Here is a 22,453-nt window from a genome sequence, read left to right as displayed (position 1 = left end):
CTGACATATAGTGAGCTCAGTCTACGCATAAAAAACACACGTCCACATCTTCCTCTTCCCTTTTTCTTCCCCTGAGGAATCAGACGTATCTGTGTGGTACCTCCTCTTAGATGACATGCAGGAAGACAAGCCCATTCTGCCGATTTAATATGCTCGCCTATTTGTGGCTCATATCGATTGAGTGTGATACATCTCTTAGTTGGAAGAATTTTGTTTCCTGGTATGGGGTAAAATTGTTAGAATAGTTCGTTTCATTTTGTGGAAAAGGGGCGGTAAAACTCTCCTGTCAGTATGGAACGAGACACACGCGCGCGTGCATAAACACACACACCGGTATGATTGATTTTTTCCATTTTCATCTAAATCAGAGAGAATGTTACTTCACTTTGGATTTTCAATTTAGTGAAACTAGTGGGACATATAATTAAAAATATTATGCGGGTTAAACGGAGGGAAAACTAAAGGAAGAGCTCAGGCAGGTGATGGGTACAATTCTGGAAAACAGTCTTGGTATATAAGTCTGTCCGAGTTGATTACGATCTTTCATTTTGACGAGAAAATACACAGTTTCTTTATTTTTTTATGCCAATCTCCATGTATTTAGTTGTTTGTGCTTATAAAATTTTGAATGACTTCGGAATCGGCAAAATTAACGATAAATGTGACTTGGTGTCACTTCAATATTTCAACTCCAAGATCGAGAATCTGATTTTAATATTACGATTACGAATTTCGTGGACAGAAGTTTTGTGTTGCTAAGGTTAGACTTGAAAAATAAATTGCTGTATACAAAAAGTGGGCCTATTGTGATCAAATCAGCCCACCGGGTAACGACAGAAGGTAATCCTGTATGAAGCAGGTAAAAAAAAAACTGTGGATTAACGAAATAACATTGAGGTTGCTGCAAAAATGAAAAAAGTACTGTAAAAAAGTCAACGAAACCAGGAATCATGGAAAACATGAAATATTCATTCGTTCTTTCATTATTTTATCTTATTAAAGATGCCAGAGGCTAGTGCAGTATAGAAAATAAGACAAGATTATGAGACAATTTCGCACATGAAAGTTTAACAATAAGAGCTCCTTACCCATATGTTTGCTTATCAGCTTTCTCTTTTACACACACACACACACACACACACACACACACACCTATCAAAAGTTGAAGCCTTCAAACACCGCCACTTGCGTTTGTCTCGTGAACTAGATAATCTTCATTTGAACAACGTCGCTGACACATGTAATTCCACCACTCATTTACAGGCACTACAGGTACGAACACAGACTCGCTTGTCTACTTTGGAAAATCGACATGAGAGATGTCAAAGTGATCAACACAGAGATTCCCTCATTTGGCCATACCAAGAATAACACAGTAAGTCCATTGTACATTTGTTCTTTTTTGCAGTTCATGCTTTTATTTGTCACGGTCTTTGTAAGGTTGGTATTTCGTTGAGAACTCCAGATTCTCTTTAGCTGCCAAGAATAAGTTAGGTTACTTTATAAAGGGCTGTTGACCGTTTGAGCAGACATTTTTATTATTGATTGTCTAAACTACTTTCTTCAGTTATAAAAAAAATTATTGATCCTAATTAAGGCTATTATACCATCTACGTTAACTTTCCCTATTTAAGAAATATGCATTTAAACCGTTTTAATTAACAGCTCTTTGCAATTTTCCTTCACAACAGATCCAGGTGTACCGCCAGAGTCTTTTCGCCGGAGGCGGCAACGAGTCCCAAGCAGAAGCTCCCCGGATGTCCTACTGCAAGATGGGACTCTACAAAGGGAACATCGTGGCCATCAAGCACATAGAGAAGCGTTCCGTTGATCTCACCAGAAGCATCAGAAAGGAACTGAAACAGGTGAGAGAGAGAGAGAGAGAGAGAGAGAGAGAGAGAAATTGGTTGATTATTAGTAGCAGAATGGTATTAAAACAACAGCGTGGAGTACATATCTTTTGATGGTATTTGTGTGTTGTATGCTTAACGAATATATTATAAAATCCACTTGCATTTATAACGACTTTATTTATCCATTGTGAAAATATTGAATGATTTTCCACATTTTGTTTCTCTCTCTCTCTCTCTCTCTCTCTCTCTTTTATTAAATTTGAAGCACATTATTTACTGTTGCTGGCTTCATGTTTACCTCAAGTTTTACTCATTGCAATTCGTTTTCGTGATTCCTTTGTCATTTATATTTCTAAATGTTTTTCCACATTTAGCGTTTTTATCTTGATGAAGAACATGATTTAATTTTCATACGTCACTGTCGCATTCTCATTAGCTCTGTGGTAATATTCTTTTCCTATCGTTACTGTGTCAGTTGTTGATCTTTTAAATGATTCCTTCTTCACATTTGCCAACGCTCTTGGCATCACTGTCACTCTCATTAAACTCATGAATTCGCCTCCCTCTTTGATATTCCCGCCATTGTCTTCCTCAGATGCGGGAGGTAAGGCATGAGAACCTGCTTCCCTTTATCGGGGCGAGTGTCGATACGGGCTGCGTGTGCATTCTGACGGCTTATTGCGCTCGAGGGTCACTGGAGGACGTACTTCAAAACGACGACCTGCAGCTCGACAACATGTTTGTTGCTTCTCTTGTCGCGGATCTTATCAAGGTAAGCACACGAGAGAAACTGGGGGTTACTGTTTTCGCTAATTGCTCCCTGATCGTCGTGGTCAGGTTACAACTCTTCTTGGGGATGTGTCTTTTCGAAATGTAGCTCACCTTCGTTAGACAAACGGAGGAAACGGGAACTTGCGGCAGAAGGAAGACAAGAACTGTTACAGTTACATAGAACTTGCTGTCTTTATATGTGTCAATATTTTTCCTTGTAACGAAGGAAATGCTTTTTTATTTCGACTGCATCATTTGGATATGATGCCAAAACAAACCTTCACCTTTTGTATTTTTGTGATAAATGTTATTAAACAGTCAGTATGCGCGATTCATGGTACTTGTTTTTGGTATAGGAAGTTGTTGGAAATCATGAAATTTTTCAGCCAATAGTGTTATATTTACTCAGCAGTAAATTTTCATTTATACGCATTCTGTTCTTTGGCTAGCTAGTCTTAAGAATCATGCGTGACAGACTCCAGTCGACACGATGATTTAAATTATTTCTATGGTGGGTTATATGCACTAATGAATTAGAATGTCCTTGTCTGTAAATTATTCCCAAGGTTAAAAGAATTCGATAATAAGGGGTATTTCTGGCTTAATATTGATGGTCTCGTGTGAAGGCGGAAAAATTATCACAGTTACATACAGAAATTGTTAAAACAGTTAACAATTAGCTGTTATGGACGTGAATTCGACACACAAACACACACACACACACACACACACACAAACACACACACACACACACACACACACACACATATATATATATATATATATATATATATAAACAGAATCTAAAAAAATCTAAAAAAATCGAATTCTATTTTAACAGTGTTTTTCACATATAGTTATATATATACTTATATAAATAAATTATATATATATATATATATATATATATATATATATATATATATATATATATATATATATATATATATATATATATATATATATATATATACACACATATACATGTGTACTGCATGTATTGTGTATGGGTTCGTAAATGCAAATACTGTATTCAGAAAGTAATCTTTATTTCTCTTTCTTTCTTTCTTTCGGAAGGGTATGATTTACCTTCATGACAGCGAGATCATGTCCCACGGCAATCTTCGATCAGGCAACTGTCTAATCGATTCTCGGTGGGTTCTTCAAGTTGCGGATTTTGGCCTTCACGAGTTTAAAGGTAAGGAAATACCATTCGCCCTCCAGTTGATTTCTGCTTATTATGTCGCCACCTTCATATTTAATGCTTATTTTAAGAACTGCCATTTTTTTTTAGCGATTTGTTTCCATTTTTGCTCCAGTTTTGCATAATTTTTAAAACGTTATTCTTGTGTTCCTCTCTTTTTTTTGTGTGTGTGGATTTTTTGCGCAAAAATAAGTTATTACACTTCGGCAAATTATTTTTTGGATTTAATTACTCTATAATTTTACTTAGGGGGAGAAATTTAGTCAACAGAAAGAAATTACACTGATTCCATAATAAATGCAAATTGTCATTCAGTCGATGAAACATCCAACTATATAAACAACTAAAGGATTTTTGTCATTCCATCACTAATATATTCTGCGGCTGCTAAGATCCTTTAAATATTTAGAATGCAACGAGAAACAAAAGTTATCTCTCTCGACACTTAATGGTATTAATGAAAAGGACCTGTGAAGTCACCGTTATTAAATGATTAATTTTAAGTTAATTTTGGCTTAAAACCTATTGATTAAGCGCTTTCTAGAGCACACTGCTAATGTTAGGAAAATACGTTGCTGAAACAGACAATATTTAAATGCATGTCGCTACAACGGCTCACTAACGTTATAATAATCCCTTGTAAATCTGTTCGGCATGACTGGTATAGAGAGTGTTAGTTTTATTATTATTATTATTATTATTATTATTATTATTATTATTATTATTATTATTATTATTATTATTATTATTATTATTATTCAGAAGATGAACCCTATTCATATGGAACAAGCCTACAAGGGCCACTGACTTGAAATTCAAGCTTCCAAAGAATATTATGGTGCTCTTTAGGAAGAAGTAACATAAGGTAATGGGAATTACAGAAAGAGAAGATCAGTCATTAGAAAAACACAAATTAATAAATAAATAATGTAAGTAAATTAAAATAGAAATTGCACTGCAACTTCGCTTGAACTTCTGAAGTTCCAATTGAACGGCATCCTCTGGGAGGCTGTTGGGATGTTCCACATTCCAATGGTGTGAGGAAAAAAGGGCACATTTAGTGCTGCTGTTCACGGGATCTGGTAGCTCTCGGCAGGAAAATGGGACCAGGGATCAATTGTGAATGTGAAAAAGAACTCTGTTAAAAAACAACTTATGAAAAAGACAAACAAGAGACCATCCGTCGATGGTCCAAATTACAACTGCTAATATTAGGTAACAGAAACTTACCACCACGAGCCACTCTGTCTAAAAGAGGTAAATCTCTGGCAGAAGCTGACATCTACACCGGAGAACAGTATTCTAGTAAAGGAAGGACAAACGACCTAAACAGTTATACTTTAAATATATGAGGCCTTACGAAAAGTGTTTAACTTTCGTGCGGCATTTGCTAAAACTTTCATTAGATGTTTCTCAAAAGTAAGATGTGAGTCAAAAGTTACACACCTAGAATAGTTAAACCTTTAGAAGCATTCATCAAAGTCCCATCCACATGAGGGGATGATGGGGTGGAAAATCTGTACGAGATCTGCTAATCAATAGTGTTTTCGCTTTAATGGAGTTCAGCCTCATACCCCACCGACTACACCATTCACTGATCCGGTCCATGTCCCGACTGAGGCTGAGGGCAGCTTCATTTCTCATAAGTGAAGCATATCACTTGTATACAATAAAAATACCAGTGGACCAAGACCACTACCCTGTGGAACTCCAGACACAATAGGTCTTGGTTCACTAAAGATCCCATCAACAGCGACTCGCTGCTGCCCACCTGTAAGGAAATCTTTAAGTAATCGTAAAACATATCCACCCACTCCAAGTGTCTGAAGTTTATAAATAAGTGTCTTGTGATTTACTAAATCTAAAGCAGCTCTAAAATCTGTTGGAATTACTCTGCTACTCTGCACTCAAAACCTTTATCAAGGTTCTCTTGCAAATGGTTTGTCAAGTCTAAAAGCGCATCGCAGGTACCTAACTGCTTCCTATATGCATATTGACTATCAGCTAACAATCCTCTTCACATTTAATAAAGAAAAAAACTCTTTTATTGTATTTAACAAATGAAGATCTTGGATTTTAATGTATTTAACAAATGAAGATTTTGGATATTTACGGCGTTAAGCTTGTGAAAGTATAGGTTCAATACAGCTACCAAATTTAATGTATCTATAAACTAGAAGTAAAACCTAGAATGAAAAGAAATTTGAGGGACTGTGAATGCTCTGGATGTTGGCATGGAAATTCATATAAAAATTACCCAAATGTTATGGATGTTGGTATGAAAAGCTGACTTTTTAAAATTCAGATTAAAATATATAATGCATTTGAGTGTCATTTGCACGAAGATCCAAATTTTTTTTTCATTTAGCCCCTAATACCTAAGATAATATCCAAGATAACCAGTGAATTTCATATTTAAGTTAAAAAGAGCAGTAATAAGATTTCCTTGCACATACGGACCTCACAATGCGGTCATTTTGGGTCCAAATGTCTTCCATCATTTTTTTGTATAGGACAGAGTTAAAGCATACTATAAAATTTCAGTAACCTCCCCCTGTCGTGTTAAGCACTTGTTTTATTTTGAGAGAGAGAGAGATATATATATATATATATATATATATATATATATATATATATATATATATATATCTTATAATATAATATAATATAATATAATACTATATGGTCACTTTTATATATGCAAGTATTCATCTGCCAGAAGCTTGAATGGATATGAAATTGCCAAAATGCTGAACAGCTTGCAGTCAGAAGAGGAAAGTTAAGATGACATAGTTGGAAAGGATGAAAATGTCATTGCAAAGAGAAGGAAATATATTACGGTATATTTCTCCGCCCGTTGAGGGTTAAATTACCAATGAGGATTCCGGTGATGAAGAAATTGTCGAAATTGAAAATCTTCCTAAAACTCGGTTACTAGAAGAAGGCATAATATTAACAGCGTTCCACAAGAGTCCAAGGAATATCAGGATGTACAGCAGTAAGGTCATTGCTTTCTGAGAATGGAAAATAGCCCCATAATCCCCCTTCACGGAAAATACCCTCGAAATCTTCTAAGAAATTAATCAAGATTGTAGAAATTGCATGAAATCAAGATATGACCTCATTATCCCTGCAGACCATCAACAGCTTTTAGAATTTCTTATCCACTAGTGTTACTGAACAATTTAAACGCTGGAAACTGTTGTGTATGCGATTCAGAAAGGAAACCCATACTGTCAACTCTCCTGTACGGGATGAATGTTCACTGGAATTCAGTTATTATCAAGATAAGGTACAGGCCCCTGGCGTCGAACGTGTTGTTCATTGGACACTGATGACAAGAATGAATCGGTTGCTAACTCAATACATAGAAAAATATTTGACGAGAAAATCAGATATTTCAACCCGGCTAACAACGCAGAATTGCCAAAGAATGATAAGGTTGCAATGGCATGACCGCTTCTGAACCTTCTTAACGAGCGTTTCATTAGCTACGGAGCGGTTTTCGTCCTGCCAATATCTCTATTGACAAATCAATGCCTTCTTACGGGCGCCATCCTACTAAGCAATTTATAAAAGGAAAACCAATACGCTGGGGCTACAGGGGATGGGCAGCGGCCACTCCACTGGGATACGTAAATCTTATGGATGTATATCAGAGTATAGATGAGAATCCAGATTCTTCCGAAAATTTTTATAAACAGGCTTTGGTATAGAGGAGCGGCAATTTTAACCTTTCTCGATAGACCTGAGTCAGAGTACAGTGTCAGGGAATGAAATTCAGCTTGTACATCCGTAAAACTTTAGGAAGAGATTCATGAAAGAGGTCATTGTGCAACTGACACTCTTCGAAGCAATATGATTGAGAAATGCCCTCATACAAGTGCCAGACTATTTAAGGAATGTTGCAGAGGGAGATTTGAATATTATCTTGATAAAGATTCAAATGGCATTGCAGTAAGGTAGAACGACAATGGTATTGTCACTCCAACATCAAATCAGCATGCGATATACTCTTCAACAAGAGTAAAACAATAATCAAAAACTCAAGAAAAGTAAATATTGACACGTACGCCCTCTTTGTTTAGAAAATATAATTCACGAATGGGAGGAGTAGATAGAGAAGATGAAGGCATAAGCATACATATTTTTCCATTGATATTTCATATTGATTTTTGTGCGAGTGGATTCTCTCACTCTGATACCATATTTATGAATGTGTTATTCTGAGTTTCTATCTAACACAAGAAGATTGTATTCCAATTTAATTCACCCTATTATGAGTCAAAGAAGTTCTCATTTAGTAATTCTATCTTCATCACATCACACAATTAGAAAATTGAAACATAAGTGGAAGTGTACATGAGTACAATAACAAAATTTTCTTTGTTTTCCAGGAGGTTTATATATCACCTTTAATTATGCAGGTATAAATGATATTTGGCTTGTAGAGAAATAAGGACAGATAACTCATATAATTTTTTTTAATAGTCGTTGGCATACAATGACCTGTGTCCCCACAGTTGCGTTTTCGCAACATCTGTGAGGGCTTCCTAACTAATATTTATCCAATGTGTAAAAAGAAAACTGATTGCAAAACTTAATTTATTTTCCGGGCATAAGAAAATGTTTCAAATCATTGCCAGGTTTAAAATTAAAGTGTAGTAGTGGACGATGGGTATTAATAGCATTTATTAATCTGACGTTTTGTAATATTTTTATATAAAGATGCATAAATCATGACGATGCTCTTTCCTAGAGCGAGCATCTGAATAAATTATGCAGATAGCCCAATAACTAACACGAAAATAGTTTTCACTTGAATATAAATCAGGTTATCGTATCTTTTGATGTTTATGCAAAAGGATCGGAAAGGACGTTCAAGTACATCCTGATTTATGATTTTGTGGCATGCTAGCAAGACGAGGTAAAACTGTACCGGCCGTGCTTGTCATTCGAGTAAACCATCTTTTTGAGATTCGAAAGGTACATAAGCATTGGTTTTTTATGGACTTGATCGACCTGCTTTATTTACTCATGAGTTAGCTTGTAGAAATTTCATTTATATTACTATATTTTTTTTTTTTTTGCCGAGTCACTGAGTAAGATTCTCGTGATCTTTGTCCCAGTAGATGACAGAGCACCTGAACTTGGGTCATATTCCGACGAAGGCTTCATTCATGTACCCGTCATGATTGATCTCTCTTTAGGTTTCATTTAAAGGGAATTGATAAAGTCATATGCAGAGGAGGCAGTTTTTTAACTATTGATTCTTACGTGTGCCTTAACCCATGTATTCTTTCGTATTGTTTGGAACTTTAGATATTTAAATAAAGCCGCTTAACGTGCGTTCTTAAGTGGCATGTCTGTGGTTGTGTATGTTTATGACTGTAAAGGAGATTTATCTCTGTTTTGGGAGATGGGGCTTTTTATATCAGTAATTTCATGTATTATTCCTGGTTTTTTTTTTTTTTTTTTTGCTACAATAACTTCTCCATACTTGGAATTTATTTGTATTATAGCTTTAATTCCACGAAATTGGTAATAGGACTCGATTTAGCGTTCTCTTGTATTCAATTAATCTGCTTCCAAATCTCCAGTAATTCATCTAGGAATTTTAATATTTGCAATCAGTAATACGCTCATATTAAAATTATATGTTATTCAATATCTGCCATATTGAAACATGGCAGTAATTGAAAACTATTGCTGATTGCTGTTATTTCAGTAATTATCATTAACTCCATATTAATGCTGTCGTAACGTACTGTATCTACTAATTTAAGTTATTGTCTCGACATGCCTAATTTTCATTCTGACCATTAGTTCAGTATTACCCTATCTTGACCTTTAATTTAGTATCTCTTAGAAAGGTTCAGATCTGATCGAGTGTAGATAGGGCTCACCTTCATTCTTGCCATTAAGTCTTCATTCTCGACAAAGTGATTTGCTGTTATATATTTCTAAAATCGTTGTCTTCAGCTTAATCTAATTGTTCGACTTCCTCCTTCGTAATTTTACCTTTCTTTTGGCAATCGTAACAACCGGACTCGAGAAAGTTTATTTACTGTGCCCTTTGTCAAGCAACTCTTAAACAACACTAATCTCTGGTTTCATAGATTCACGGCATATCCTTCTATGAAATACCCATTAATCGAACTTCATAACTTGGCAGCACACGTGAATATAACTAAATCAAGTGATTAATAACACATAAAAGCAAATGTTAGGAACTGCATGACTATTGGCACATCGAAATATACTTTTTGTTAACCAGCATGTAATTCAAATTCGCCAGTCATTTCACCAGTCAGCTGCGCCTATGACCAGGTATGCCTGTAAGATGGTACACAGACTTATTTCTGTGAAGAAAGAAACAATTATTGACCTTTGATGAATAATTGAAGTCTTAACCTTTAAGCGAAAACTGCTGTTCTACTTTAATCAACGAGCTTTGTCGTATGCGGCTGCCTGCACAGTTATATATCTTGAAATATTTCAAAACGTAATATTAATTGATATTACGAACGCATGCCGAAGTCAGTATTTTTCTCATGTAGAGTTTGAATTTTTTATAATGAAGCTTTATCACATTTATATTTATAATACTGACTATCTCGTACGGTTACGCGGTTGAAGAGGTTATTGAATACACTCATAATTTATTTCAGCATTTCATGTTTTCATTTATATACCCCATTACTATCCATACATAGAGTACTATTTAACGAGAAACTGGTGGACCTAATAATAAATGCTGATAATGAACATGAAATTAATTACCTAAAACTTTATTTTATATTTCATTTGATTTGTGTGTGAGATACATTTTATTTTTTCGACTTGAAATTTCCTGTTCAAGCAACTTTTTTCTCTCACCCGAATCATTCGTTTCCCTCACAACACAGTAGTTCTTAGCTTTTACTGACCGCAAAATAACATAAATGTTGGGTATAATTTAAACATTTCGCTTGTGTGCAATATTTTCTGCAGTATTTAGTCATTATTAAGCCCTCTTGGACGTCCATGGATATTCCTAAGAACGTCTTTTCTTGGAAGTAATTGCATATTCTTTAACGCCATTTATAGACACATCAGTCACATGTCAGATTATCATTTGTTGATGTGTCCTGTGTGGAAAAATCACGGCAATTATTCGCGTAATTACATATTCTGGACGTTCTGGTTGTAAGGGTAGCGTATTATTTTGTTTTGCATCTTTAAGAACCGTTGTTTTTGATGGTGTAAAAATGTATTTTCTCTCTTTGTGTGTGCATAAAATATTTTTAATATTCATCACTATTTACTGTTAAACATTAAAAGATTTAGCCAAATATCTAATGTTTTGTCTAGATGCTTGTCTTAAGGCGTTCACAATTTAACTGGAATCACGCAAGATTCATTCTAGCTGGAGAGGTGAGTGATGAAAATTTGAGTTGCGTGAAATGATTGTTGGATAGGGCCCTCCATGGTTGGCGAGAACGAACTTTGATTTGGGTTGATAATACCGCAAATATTTACCATCCGCAGTTTCCATTACGAGATTCTTTCGCAAAATGTGATCATCCTAGGAACGTCCATCCTTGTGTTAAATGACTTTGCCCTTCTGTTAGATTTCGTTTCTACGAGGAAAGTAAGTAAACACGGCGTTCAGACACTGTTTGAAGACTTCATGAATATTTTGCCCGTCTTCCATTTGAAGCAGTAAAGTTCTGTTTGTCTTCTATGAAGAACAGTTACAAAGTTTGCAGCAGATAATTACGAGTAGTAGATTTTCTTCTTTGGTTCTGTAAAAGAAAAAAAACGGGTTTGCTCTACATGATTATCCAGACTGACACTGAAAGATGAATAGTGCAAATGGAAATTAAGATTTGTTTTCACAATCCGTGCTCGCTAATGGATGCAACTGTATGCAAGTTATCAGGATGTCTGCTGGAAATATCTCGTCCCAAAAATAAATTTCATCTTGTCGAAAAAGTCGCTAATTATACGTTGAATCTTTACAAACCATTCCAGCTTCGATGAGGCAGAATATGATTATAATTTATCCCTCTCTCTTTCTGTGTGCAAATATTATTATTCGTTATTATTCATTGTCGAACAGTAAAAGATACTTTATAATATATATATATATATATATATATATATATATATATATATATATATATATATATATACATATGTGTGTCTGTGTGCTTGTATGTTTGCTCGCGCATGATGGAGCACATATAAATTTGCCTATTAAATTAAAACTTCACAAACATTTCGAAATACGATGAAAACCCCTCGGTATTTATTTTCTCACTAACATTGAATTCTGTATCCGGGACTCGTCAAATAAATATCAGTATTGGCGAAGCTATCTTTGTATTGTCAACACGCTTTTCAAGAAGAACGTTTAATGGATATGTGCGTAATAGAATAGTGTATATATAAGTTTAACTCCCACATATTCAGTCGGAAATGATACCGAATACTTGGCTCGTCTGTGTTTTACAGAGAGAGAGAGAGAGAGAGAGAGAGAGAGAGAGAGAGAGAGAGAGAGAGAGCGCGATTGTCCATTGGGGTTTCACTGCATCCTCGTTAGATTTTTTAAGGAATCACTTGAATGAATACGGTAATTGGGTGGTTCTATTAGTAGGAAAATGAAACCCTCAGTTCCATGGAAATGGAAACCAAATTTGAGGACATCCGTGCTTTAAACGATTTCAGTCTTTATAATTTTCCTTGATTGCACGAGTGCTGGATTTATTAAAAAAAATTAGTAATTTTAATAATTTCTTTTCGATGGGATATTAACTTTGTAATTATTCAATCGCTAAAGGAAGCATTTTTGGATACTTTCAATGCGCAGTATCACCCTATAGATGTCGTGCTAAATTGACTGTGGTATCCATGTGGCTTTTTGTGGCTGCCTTATGTTAGTTGGTCAGTGTTATAGCCTCTTGTGGAATCATGGCCTCCAGTTTCGAGTGAGAGTTCCATCGATTGGAGTTACTGTCAGCCAATTTCCTTTTGAGTAATTTTTAGGGTTTAGGGTTCATTTGCACAGTTTAACTAATTACTTACTGTATACCATATATTGAGTTCCACACATAATTATTGCTCTGCCATTACCGTCTATTCAAATAAATCATCTGTTTTGCGGGAAATTGAGGCAAGTTCGGAAAAAAATCTACTCTGAGAGAGTCCTTTGTCTTTCATACCGTTTTGTGAGAACGTGTATTATAAAGATTTAACTTTCAGGGACACTAATGGCGCTATAAACATTAAAACGCTGCTGATTTAATTTTTGGTATTTAATAATAACCTCATTTATATGTGATGTGTTGTCATACCATGTAGGTCATTGAAATTATCCGTAAGTACAATAAGAAAAAGTGTTGTCTAATTTGGTTCCCTTTAGAATAACATTGCAAATTTATTATTGATTTCTTTACTAATAATCAAATTTGGGCATTACTGATCACTTCATTATAAATAACCGAGTTAATTGTTGCATTGCCCAATGTCTGTTTCGAAAATATATTAATTATATTCACGTAATGCCTGAGCGGACGTTCTTTTTGAATAAACACTAATTAATACGCGACTACGGCTGAAGGTTGAAATTCAAAAGCTATTCATTAATTTTGATATACAATTGTGACCATTTTTATCATGGATGAGATGAATTCGAATTTCCCTTTTATACTGAATTGCCATTTGTCTTTGACAGTGTTTCTTCAGAAAATAAGGAAACAACGAAAACCAGATTTTTTGGCACATGAACCCAAAATAGCGGTGGCACTATTTTGCATATCAGCAATGAACAACAAACCACCAATGGTGTATTTTCATACGGTCGAATGACTTCCCTGAATTGTATTTACCGACATAAATAACTGGCTGGAAGTTTAATTTTTCCCTGTAGAATATTTGATATCTCTGGGTATATTTTATACGTCTTCATTGATTTCAGACAACTGAAGACCAGCTAGATATTTGTTGATTGTTACAATAAATTTCCTCTCTCTGTCTTGCGAGATGGGCATAACACTTCCGGTCAGCTACTCTAAACTTAAACCTTCACACCCCTAAATTACATGGTTTATCGTTGTTTGTGCTTTCTAGATGAGAACAGTTCACACATACCAATTCAGACACACACATTCGTCAGCTCGCGTAAGAATAGGACCCTCTTGTGAAAGCGGACTCCTTTTCAGTCCTTTCCTGCAGATTAGCGAAATGGATCCCAGTGTGTTTGAGTCTATAAACCTTGAGAGACAAACAGTCTCTGCAGAAATGAAAGGTCTGTCGATTTACTTTTTTTTTAAACCACAAACTTTTATCACTTTTTTTGTGTGTTTTGTCACCTTTTTTATTTTAATGTGTTGACTACATATATTTGTATTTTCTTATCTCCAGATTTTGCAGCTAAATTTTTCATATTATTAAATTTATATATTTTAATGATGTATATAATTTCCAGTGTAAAGAAAATATTCAAAATTAGGTTGCTCGCTGATCGACAATTGAAGTCAACGAAAGTAGTCGTTAGAAATAAAGATGCTTTCCATTCAAGCGCTGGTTTTTTCTCTATTATTCGCCCCAGTTTCCGCAGTATTATATATATATATATATATATATATATATATATATATATATATATATATATATATATATATATATATATATATATATAATGTGTGTGCTTGCGTGTGTTGTATACTTAAGTATATAAGAAGTGCCTGTATGCAAGTTGATAGATATTTTTGTCACATTCTATTTACTTAATAACTTGAATCACTTCATAATCCCTTTCCGTTTTCTTCCGTCATTACCTTCCAATTATAAAATCACAGCTCTCAGAATGTATGACGTTTATTCGATCTTCTATCAGCTTCAGGGCCGAGACTCTCATTTATGACATTAGTACCATATGTATGGGACTGTAAACGGAGGTGCACGTGAACAAATCTAGGAGTCAGCATTATGTTTACTTTTAACCTTAAATATAGTTCACCCAGAAAGATGGATACAAACAATCAGTTGTTGTTTAGGACAGTAGTAGGGATATAGGTTATTATACTTGGTAGGTTTAAGGTGTTTTTATGCTTACGATATTTTTATTCGAAAAACTGTTGTTCATTTGCTCAGTTAAAGATTTATTGGGCAGACGGCAACTATTGTTATTACGTTAATCAATATTTAGCTTTAAAAGTAAACTTTTATAATGGGGTTATTATTTTTGGCATATAGTTAGGCCATAACACTTCTGCTATGACATAATTCTTCTGTCGATATTTAGATCACCCTGACTGAAGCTAATCTTTCTGTACATACACTGCTCTTTTTCAACGCTCACAGAGTAATCCTTCCATCCTATTTGTCCCTCTTTCCAGGCCAGATTAGGGGAAATCACTCTCGTTACAAAAAGGCTTCAGTCTTCTTGTGTTGTTAATACATTTGAGTATGTTCTAATTTCATCTGTATCAATAAATCGAATGAAAGAAAATATGTGAAAAAATAACCTTTTTTGAGTCGTAAGCGCAATATGAAAAAAAATGTGAAATAAAAAATACATTGGAAAAAACTCATAAGCCCTACTTGGTTTTGCATTCTTCATACTGAGGCTTCATGACACGTGTTTTTTATTTTTTTTTTTTTTGGCGAACTCTGTATTGAAAACAGAAAAGTATTGCCCTTTCGTGAATTTCCGGGATGAAATTACGTCATGAAAATTATTTCGCATGTCTGCTCATATATTCTATATGCTGCTGTCTTTTTTTTTTTTTTTTTTTTTTCAATCAATGTCTAACACCTCATGCATTTTATTCCTCATTTATGAGTTAGTAAACGTTCCCTACAGCCTCCCCAGAAATGGTATGCGATTCCAGAAAGAAATTATGGCGAGCGCCAGAGCTTTTGCGCGTGCCAGGGGCACATCCACGAGGCACGCAAAAGGGAGACGTTTATTCCTTTGGTATCATTTTGTATGAGGTGGTTGGAAGGAAAGGACCCTGGGGTTCGCTGGTTGACCGGTACAACATTCAAGGTAATCAAATTATATTTTCATTCTGAACCGAATTTTTCATAATTGTCATCAGATGCATATATTGATTTTCCCTTGGCAAATTTAAAAGTGAACAGCTTATTTACCCTTTCAAACTAATTGTGCATCGCAGAGTTGTTGTGCGGTGTGGCTTCAGGCATGGAGCCTCCCCTCCGCCCTCCATTAGACACGCTGAAGGCTCCTGAATATGTGCAGAGGTGTTTGCGTGAGTGCTGGGCTGAAGACCCGGACGAAAGACCCGATTTCAAGCTCGTAAGAGTGCGCCTTAAGGAAATGCAGGCAGGCTTGTAAGCGCTCTTATTTTAGTTTTCCTTAGGTATTTATTTTTTTATTTTCCACCATTCTAAACTATTTTCAGTTTCCAGATATGAGGGGCTTACTTTAACTTGTTTATTGTTAAGTACTACAAAGTCTTTAACAAGCCCACTGCCTTTTTGTTTTATTAAAGGTATATAAAGAGTGTTTAGTAACTTTGATTGTACACGCTGATTTTTAATGACTAAATATAACCGAATAGGGATGGTGTGCACAGAATGTGTAAGGATATAATGCCGTTTAAAATCCTCCAAAGGTAAAAAAGATTCCAATTTAGGCAGTCTCTGAATAAAAAGAATAAAAATTATTTTATATTTGTCTTTTTAGTAAAATGTACTTACTTCTTTTCATTTAAAGTGCTGATATGGGAAAGCCAATTCCTTTATCTCCCAGGCCCAACTGAATAACAAAAGGGGGGGGGGGAGAAAGAGAAACAGTAAGGCTATTGGAAGACGGGATATCGTATTTCTTGGAAAGCATGAGCAGGAGTGAATTCGGAATCTACTTCAGGAAATCCTTTTAAGATTTAAAATTGGGGGGTGGGGGGCCATGAGTAATAGGAGTTATTTTCTTTTATTTCCCATCTCATTTGCACTCTCAACGCGAGTATTTTGCACTCAAAATGGTTTAATTAGCGGTAGTGATGTTGAATTTAAGGAGCATTTTAATTAATTTTCTTCACTTTACAGGAAGCTAAATATTGTAGACAATATGTTAGCTATTATGGAGAAGTATGCCTACAATTTAGAAGGCAAAGTGCAAGAACGGACTAAACAGCTTGTGGAAGAAAAAAAGAAGACGGAAATATTGCTCCTTCGAATGCTTCCTAAGTGAGTGATGGTTTTGTTTCACGTAACAGGCAGGTGGCACTTACAGTGGGCGAAGATAGAATGTTTTAAACTGAATGGATATTGCTTATGCTTAGAATATTTCATGATTGTCGATGTCAAGACAAGTTTTATTTCAAATTTTATTCATGTCTTAAGAGTATTTTGATAACATGCTAAGGGGATGTGTTCTCTGGAAAATGTCTTTTAATCTTTTAATAATTTTTTCCCATAAGAAACGTATCTTTTCAAAACTTAAGAAAACTGATCTGGATTTAGGAGAAATTTTTGTAAAAATTTTTCAAATAAACTTGCTTTGTCTTAAAGGGCAATTTTGCTCTCTCTCTCAGATCTGTGGCGGAGTCTTTGAAACGAGGAGAAAAGGTTCCTCCAGAAAGCTACGATAATGTCACCATATATTTTAGTGATATTGTGGGATTCACCGCTTTGTCGGCAGAATCAACTCCACTGCAGGTAATAATGTAATATTGATAAGAGAATGTTTTCACATTTTTTCTGGAAGTGGCAACTTTAAGATTAACATAATCCTCTCTCCCAACAGATGGTGGATATGCTCAATGAACTTTATACTTGCTTCGATGCTATTATAGGCGATTATGATGTATATAAAGTAAGTAACCATGAGGTGCCTAATTGTTCTATAACGATATGCATGATTGTTGTACATTGTGGTTTAGACCAAACTCTGGCATTTGATTGAGTGATCCGCATTTCTTGAATATTTGCTCCTGTTGTTCCCAATTCATTGTTGTAGGAGCAGAGAACCAATTCCTGTGTGTTACAGTATACTATATTAGTTGTTAATTGCTTTCAGCACTATAACTGCAGTGTAATGTATGCTTTAACTTTGCAGGTAGAGACAATTGGTGATGCCTATATGGTGGTTTCGGGATTACCTATTTGCAATGGAGACCAGCATGCTGCCGAGATTGCTTCCATGGCGCTAAAACTTCTCTTGGCAGTGAAGAAGTTCACCATCAGACATCGCCCTGGGGACACCTTGAAACTTAGAATTGGTATTCATTCAGGTAAGAATTTTCTTTCCTTACTTTTAAAATTTAATAATTTATTTTATTTGCTACAAAACCCATACTGTGCAGTCATAATTCACACGTACTGGAATTTATTTTATAGTAGGACTTAGTATATCCATAAACAACTTAAGCATATACTGTGCGGATTTCATTGTAATTAAATATGATCTTTTCACCGAAGCGAAAAAACTAGTCACAACAGACAATGGATGATGCCACATTTGTTTAGATCAAAATTATTTTATCCACATGCATTTAGTTATCGAGGGAAAACACAATAAAACTGGTATTTTAGGGGACGTGCTTTTATTAATTGATAACAGCCAAGCAAATTAGCCCACTACTTCAAAACACATTGAATAGGTTAATGGGTTTCACTTTACTTTTTTTTCTTCTTCCTGTCACTCACATCATCACCAGAACAGCTGCATAAAGAGTACGTCAAATTAGGTGACGTAGCCGGTATCTGAAATGTAAAAAAATTAAAATTATCCATGTGTTGGCTGGCTTCCAGAGTGACATAAAAATACTCATCATTTCATGGTAATGTGCATAAAATTCCTTCCCTCCTATTCCTGACTGGGATAGTTGGTTCTTGCGCTATCGTTCTTTGGATTTTTTAAGATATGAAAGGCAGTTGATGCTTAATGTGATATACCCTAGCACCTACAAAGTATTATTGTGTGGTTTGTTCTTTAAAGATAAAGTTTCAGATTCATCTGAAAATTGAAATGGTAAAAATTCCACATAAGGATCTTCCATTGTTGTTTGAAGGACTCTACTGTCTTTAGAAAGGTTGCGAGATTTTATGACTAGTATAATAAGTGACATATCTATACTAAAAAATTAGTACAGTAATTGTAAATCTGCGCAGTTACCAATTTACATTTTGAGCATATGGAAAGGATGGTTTACATCTGCATTATCTTGACAGTATCTCACTAAGCATTGATTGCCGTCTTTTTAGTGTTATAATAGCTCCAAAAAGTTTATTTAACATGATACTTCAAAGGTAATATTACAGTAAGTGACCCTTTTAAGAAGATATGGCATTACAGTGCCATTTCAGTGTTCTATGTAAAGCACAATTGGCCACATTTACTGAACAAAGAATAACCTTATTGTCCATCAGGTCCTTGTGTGGCTGGGGTTGTAGGATTAACTATGCCCAGATACTGTCTGTTTGGAGACACTGTCAACACTGCTTCGAGAATGGAATCTACGGGAGCGGCATTACGAATACACATATCTGAAGCTAACAAGCTGATGTTGGACAAATTGGGTGGATACGTCGTTGAAGAGCGTGGAATGACATACGTAAAAGTTAGTATCAGGTGTGGCACTGTTAACAGAACAGATGTACTAGTCAGCCTTTTGCTGCTGGAAAAGTCATGGCTAATGAGAATACTACATGAAGTAGTTATCGCACTATCAGAGATCCAGCAATCTTATAAGGAAAAAGGTCTGTCAAAAATTTCTGTTAAAAATATAGGACAATCAGACTTTGATAATGTCACTTAAAGCAGTCTTAGTGAATCAGGCCTAGTAGAGTAATTAAAAAAACAGCAGTCCATTAACGATCAAGAAAAATTCAACATTAATATTCTAATCATGAGTTATAATATAGCTGCCACGTTGTATAATTTTCTAATCATAAGTTATAATGTACCTGCCACGTTGTATAATTTTCTAATCATAAGTTATAATATACCTGCCACGTTGTACAGTTTTATGCAATATGCAATCCAAAATTAAGAAAAAACTGTATGATAACATTTAAAAAAAGCTGCAAAACCACAATTTTCTCAAATTTCAGAGAGCTGGTTTGCGTTTACAATTCACTGAGTACTTAAAACGCCTTTTTCTTTTTGTAAAAATTTGTTGTTGTTGTTTTTCTCAGGGTAAAGGGCACATGAGAACCTGGTGGCTAACAGGGGAGCAAAAGAAGGAAGCCAAGTCTCAAAAGAGCTTCCCTCATGAAAACAGCGATACAACTCCAACTTGCTGTCCATCACCAACTAATATCTTTAATCAGTCTTTATCTGCCTGTCCTTCACCCACTGCAACAGCTAGTCTACCTTCTACATTACATAATCACATTACATCCCATAAAGCATCACCCAGTAGCTGTTCGTCCCCTGTCATAAGTCCGTATTCAGCTCCTAGTCAAACGCTCAACAAAATCATTTCAAACATTCCTTCACAAATTGTGAACAGCTGCCCTTCACATATCAGTTCTGCTTCCTCACCAACATCTCATTATTCCCCTAGTAATTGCCACTCACCCACCGAAGCTCTTTCGAAAACAATCCACTGTACTACACCAGGTAACATCCCTGTATTAAGTAAATCTCATTCTGCAACATTAAAAAATTCTCCTACTAGCCAAAACTGTATCACACTCCAAAACAAATCCTTAATTTCGAAAAATGCTTTCCCATATCACAGCAGTTCTCAGCCAAACACAGTTTCAACCCACATCCATCATTACCCAGATACATCCAAAAAGTCAAATTTATCCCCGTCAGCTCAATCTCCAAATATTTTCTCTTTCCAAAGTACCTCACCAACCACAAAGCAAAATAATTTTGTGTATAAACCACCGAGCCCCAATACTCAGACCAGGTAAAGAAAAAATGGATACTTTTTTCATATATTGTTATGAACATACAGGTCATTTGCTTAATATATCTAAAAATTTTATGAAAGTTTGAGAGTACAAAGCAGTATGCAACTACTGGTCCGTATTCATATGCAATTAGAGATACCTAAAACATAATAAAAGATGTATTTTGAAATCAGTCTTGTAACCCTATACTTTCATCTTGTTGTAGAAAAGAATCGTTAAAATCTGATGGTAAGGAACAACGGATTTCAAGCCCATCAAACAGTAACAGCAGCACTTTGAGCTGTGCTGATACTCCAGCAACAGTTACTGAGAACTCGATTATCACATCATCATTCACGGGGAACACAGGTAAGTTCAGTATAAAAGTTTTTAAAATAACAGTATTTAAAATTCATACACTGTAATTTCTGTTAATAGAATAGAATATAGAATTTTGGCCAAAGGCCAAGTGCTGGGAACCTAAGAGATCTTTCAGAGCTGAACATGAAATTGAGAGTAGAAAGGTTTTAGAGGTGTAACAGGAGGAAAACCTCGCTGTTGCACTCTGACAAAATTGTTAGGAGAGGTTGGAAAGCAAGATGGAAAAGAGAAAATATGAACAGAGGCACAGCAAAAGGAATGACAGGGGTTGCTGCTAGGGGCTGAAGGGACGCTGCAAAGAACCTTAAGTAATGCATGACGTGCACTGACGGCGCTACCCGCATTACGGAGGCAATTTCTGTTAATGGGTTTTCTTAGCATTACACTGTCCACGTCCATTAACAAGTTCCCAGTAAGCATTAGTAACTTTTTCATTAGGCTGGCGTTTCAGACGATAGAATTGGCTGTTCGTGGACCTTAAGCACTAAGATTTCTCCTCAAAATTCAATCACGTAAACAGAACTACTACTCTTCAAGCCGATATATATGATTTCACCAAATATCATTTTCAAGATTAATGCCCAGTTTCCTTGTGCTACGGCCTTAATGTTATTTGTTCCATTATATATAATTTATCCAGTATGCTTATGAGGCATCAAGTATAACGTTAGTAATGAATCAAGTATCATGACATTTTTTTTTCTTGATAATACTGTATATCTAAAACTTGAGAGTTCATGATAGGCAATAGTAATGACTACACAAAGTAAATATCGTTCTTTAGAGTTACCTTTGATGTAAATGTGGGATTACAAGTACGTAGTATATGTATTATTATTTTTTTACATTAGCCAGACAAAAATTTAAAATTACAAGTTTTGTTATTTGAATTGTCTCTTTGCGTTTATGTCTGAGAGAGAGAGAATTTGTTCACGATGACAGTATATTATTTTCATTCGTTTCGAAAATTTTGCAGTTGTCATGAAAGAATATCTGAACAAAAAATTCACTCATTGTGAAATATTAAAAAATTAGGCAAGGGTTTGAAGGTTAAAAAAAATAACAGGAGCCAAAAGGATCATGGAACTGTATACAGTAGTTGAGTCTTAACTGAGACGCTTGCAGTGATGGTTTTATATGAATCCTCCGCCCAATTTGCTCCCAAATTTAAAGGACTGCAATATATTTGTTTGCAGGTGTAAATGAACAAAAGGAAACTATTCCTGAAAGCAACACTTCAAGTTTCCTCATCACCCACTCCAAGCCTCAGGTAAGGACCTGATAGCTCTACATACCTTTGTAGTTTATTGCTAGTTGACTTCTGTATTCAGAGCTAATAATATATTTGTTGTACCACCACTGTGCTCCTGGTGAAAGAGATCAA

General features: G+C 35.2%; 1 protein-coding gene across 9 annotated transcripts in view; it reads left to right on the top strand.

The window, feature by feature from the left end:
- Nucleotides 1–22,453, top strand: part of LOC136829305 (guanylate cyclase 32E-like) — a 475,168-nt gene that overhangs the window by 445,707 nt on the left and 7,008 nt on the right. For 7 of the 9 annotated variants that reach the window (XM_067087668.1, XM_067087664.1, XM_067087663.1 and 4 more), the window contains 14 exons: nt 1,264–1,375; nt 1,692–1,865; nt 2,449–2,625; nt 3,702–3,822; nt 15,680–15,865; nt 15,996–16,170; nt 16,888–17,028; nt 17,376–17,499; nt 17,588–17,656; nt 17,900–18,074; nt 19,213–19,403; nt 19,981–20,705; nt 20,915–21,057; nt 22,266–22,339. In XM_067087668.1, the coding sequence (XP_066943769.1) occupies nt 1,264–1,375; nt 1,692–1,865; nt 2,449–2,625; nt 3,702–3,822; nt 15,680–15,865; nt 15,996–16,170; nt 16,888–17,028; nt 17,376–17,499; nt 17,588–17,656; nt 17,900–18,074; nt 19,213–19,403; nt 19,981–20,705; nt 20,915–21,057; nt 22,266–22,339 (2,587 nt within the window). The remainder of the gene's footprint in view (nt 1–1,263; nt 1,376–1,691; nt 1,866–2,448; nt 2,626–3,701; nt 3,823–15,679; nt 15,866–15,995; nt 16,171–16,887; nt 17,029–17,375; nt 17,500–17,587; nt 17,657–17,899; nt 18,075–19,212; nt 19,404–19,980; nt 20,706–20,914; nt 21,058–22,265; nt 22,340–22,453) is intronic. The other 2 variants (XM_067087670.1, XM_067087671.1) reach the window with 1 other exon arrangement.

Source organism: Macrobrachium rosenbergii, chromosome 44, assembly GCF_040412425.1.
Source record: "Macrobrachium rosenbergii isolate ZJJX-2024 chromosome 44, ASM4041242v1, whole genome shotgun sequence".
NCBI classification, from domain to species: domain Eukaryota; kingdom Metazoa; phylum Arthropoda; class Malacostraca; order Decapoda; family Palaemonidae; genus Macrobrachium; species Macrobrachium rosenbergii.
The sequence above is the reverse complement of the archived record's forward strand: the minus strand, read 5'-3'. Positions and strand labels throughout refer to the sequence as shown.